This window comes from Halyomorpha halys, unplaced genomic scaffold (assembly GCF_000696795.3).
Source record: "Halyomorpha halys isolate HHAL.00 unplaced genomic scaffold, Hhal_1.1 Scaffold1643.1, whole genome shotgun sequence".
In the NCBI taxonomy this organism is placed as follows: Eukaryota; Metazoa; Arthropoda; class Insecta; order Hemiptera; family Pentatomidae; genus Halyomorpha; species Halyomorpha halys.
This window is the reverse complement of record NW_027113566.1, coordinates 31,524-34,353: the sequence shown is the minus strand read 5'-3', so window position 1 is coordinate 34,353 and position 2,830 is coordinate 31,524. Positions and strand designations below refer to the sequence as shown.

At 26.2% G+C, this 2,830-nt stretch overlaps 1 protein-coding gene across 1 annotated transcript in view; it reads right to left on the bottom strand.

Moving 5' to 3' along the window:
* LOC106690287 (zinc finger protein 665) overlaps nt 1–2,484 on the bottom strand; it is a 37,679-nt gene extending 35,195 nt beyond the window's left edge. Inside the window, exons 1-4 of the mRNA XM_067051000.1 lie at nt 2,373–2,484; nt 1,809–1,853; nt 1,466–1,510; nt 673–717 (exon numbers count right to left, since the gene is read on the bottom strand). Coding sequence (XP_066907101.1) covers nt 673–717; nt 1,466–1,510; nt 1,809–1,853; nt 2,373–2,406 — 169 coding nt within the window. The 5' untranslated portion in view covers nt 2,407–2,484. The remainder of the gene's footprint in view (nt 1–672; nt 718–1,465; nt 1,511–1,808; nt 1,854–2,372) is intronic.
* Between the last annotated feature and the right edge of the window lie 346 nt (nt 2,485–2,830).

The following is a 2,830-nucleotide window of genomic DNA, read 5'->3' as shown; positions in this document are numbered from 1 at the left end:
TGTTCCCACTTCTCTTTGAAAAATATAAAAGATAAGACTACAATCATAGATCTCATAAAATTTAGAGCTCTAAGAGCAATCTTATTTCTTAATAGATATAACTGATTAGTGATAATAGAACTTTAAAAGTAAATCTTATCTAATTTAAAGTTGAATCTGCTATTACAATTTTGTTTAAAGATAAAAAATTTATTTTTTAGAATTCATATCAAACTTTGACTGTAGAGATTCAATTTATATATGTATATATAAATTTAATAATAAGTGTATAATCATATACACTTTTGGTTACTTGTGTGAAAAATAATTAAATTATCTTAAGAATTTCAGAAGGGATTTCTCCCTTGTATAAACCACTAGTAATACAAAATATGAATATATTAAATTTTTAAAAATAAAAGATTTTTTGAAAATTTTAATTGTACTCATTAATACCTGGATATAGTGAAGAATTAATCGCTCGGCTAGTAATAATAAATAATAAGGCTTAGTGAACCAAAAACCACAAAATATAACCTAAACATAGAATCAAAATGATATAAAGTCCAAAACCTATCTTGATTACAAATAAATTAGATCAGATGTCCTAATACTGCCATTTTAAATGGCTACTAAACTAAATTTTTACCAAAAGTAAATAATAATGGAAAATTATGAAGCAGGAATACTTACAACCATATACAGGTTCCTCTGCCATCACATCTGTTAAATTCAAACCTAAAAGTAAACAATACAACAGATATTTTAATTAAGACAACACAACAATCAATCTAAAATTTGAACTATTAGAAAAAAATTTGTTTTAAACATAAAACTCTAGCTTTATATAATGTAAATCCGATGAAGCTATAACAAAAATAGCTAAGACCAAAATCATAGATCTCCTAAAATCTATGGCTCTTGGTACAATCTATTTCTTAATAGATATTACGAATTAGTGATAGTAGAACTTCAAAAATAAATCTTACTTATTTTAAATTTAAATCCACCATTTCATTAACTTTAAAGGATATAATTTTTTAAATTATAAATATCACCAAGTGAAAAATAATTCAATTATCTTAAGAATTTCAGCAGGAGGGATTTCCCTCCTCGATTCCTTTCTTTTATAAACCACTGGTAATATAAAATATATGAATGATAATGAATAATATGAAAATATTAAATTATTAATGATAATATTAATTTTATTGATAATTTTAATTGTATTTATACCTTTACAAACTTTCTCATACCTGGAAATAGCAAAGAATTAATGGCTCTACTAGTAAAATTGAAAAATTAGGCGTAGTAAACACAAAGCCACAAAATATAACCTAAACATCAAATGACAAAAATATAATGTCAAAACCCTTCTTGATTACTGATAAATTAGATCAGATGTCCTAACACTATATTATTGTTACTAAACTAAGGTTTACCGAAAATAATTAATAATGGAAAATTATGAAACAGGAACACTTACAACCATATACAGTTTCCTTTCCCATCTCATCTGTTGAATTCAAACCTAAATGTAAACAATACAACAGATATTTGAATTAAGACAACACAACAATCAAACTAAAATTTGAACTATTGTAAAAAGAGAGAATAAAATGGTATAATTTTTAAATATTGATGATATCAGTTAAAATTTGGTTATCTCATTTAAAACAATAATTATACTTATATGGAACATTTACTAAACAAAAAAGGTAAATAAAACAGTTCAGGATTAGCTGCCACCTTGAAGCAACTAAACTAAAGCCTAAAGCAACTACCCAAAACAAATTAACATTCAAAAATTTTGATGAGGGGAAACTTACGAGCTGTTCTAGTTTCATTTGCCATATCTTCTTTTATAATTAAATCTGAAAGTAAAAAACGATATAAGATATCTAGAGTAAGGCATTACTGCTACAAATGTAAACTTTACACCACTAAAAAATAATAAAATGCAATAACAATATAAGTTAGTAGTATGATTCAAAATAATATAAATCAAGATAATACAAAACTACTAACTTCTGAAAAAAAAAAAAGTTTTAATACAAACAACAAAAAGTAATCTTTCTTTCTAGAAATTAAATAAAGTTAATTACAAATTATAAGAAAATAAAACAATTTCTTTTCATCTGCCAACAAACCTTTGATATAATAACAAACTAAAACCCACCAGTCCAGTTCAGTAACAATGCATCAATCTTACTGAACGAAAAAGTCACCATAAGTTACTGCATTTTCAAACAATTTGCTAAGACTAAATATATGACATTACAATTAAACAAATTTTAAAATGTAAATAAATCCATAATTCTTATATCCCATAAAATTAAAACAATCGTTTTTACGTGTTAGTTATATAGAGACAAATAAATGGGTGTTCTTACCGATTTCGTCCAATTCTTCCTCAACAGAACACATCGTTAACTGACCTACAATGACACTCGAGTCTACAAAGATATTGAGTATTGATTAAAGCACTCAAGCGATAAGAAATGGTAGTTCATGAACGAGCAAGTTCCAAAAAGTTTTCGGAACCTAAGAGAAAGGATTGAGTAAAATGCCAATTAAAGAGAAGCCAAAAAGGGCCTTATGTAAAATGTGGCGATACAAGGAGAGGAGTATGGGCAAATTGCTGTGGCTCACTTACGTCACTGTTTACATTATTGTTTTTAAGTTTCATACGAATTCCTCAAGAGCTGATTGTCTTTGTCGATTGACCAAATTACTGAAAAGCTCACACTACCTTTTGTATTCAGTTCATATTGGCGAATTAATGAGCGATTTTCAAGAAAAGTTTTTTATTACAAAAATTACATCAATGGGAAAAATTCAAGGGTCTGTT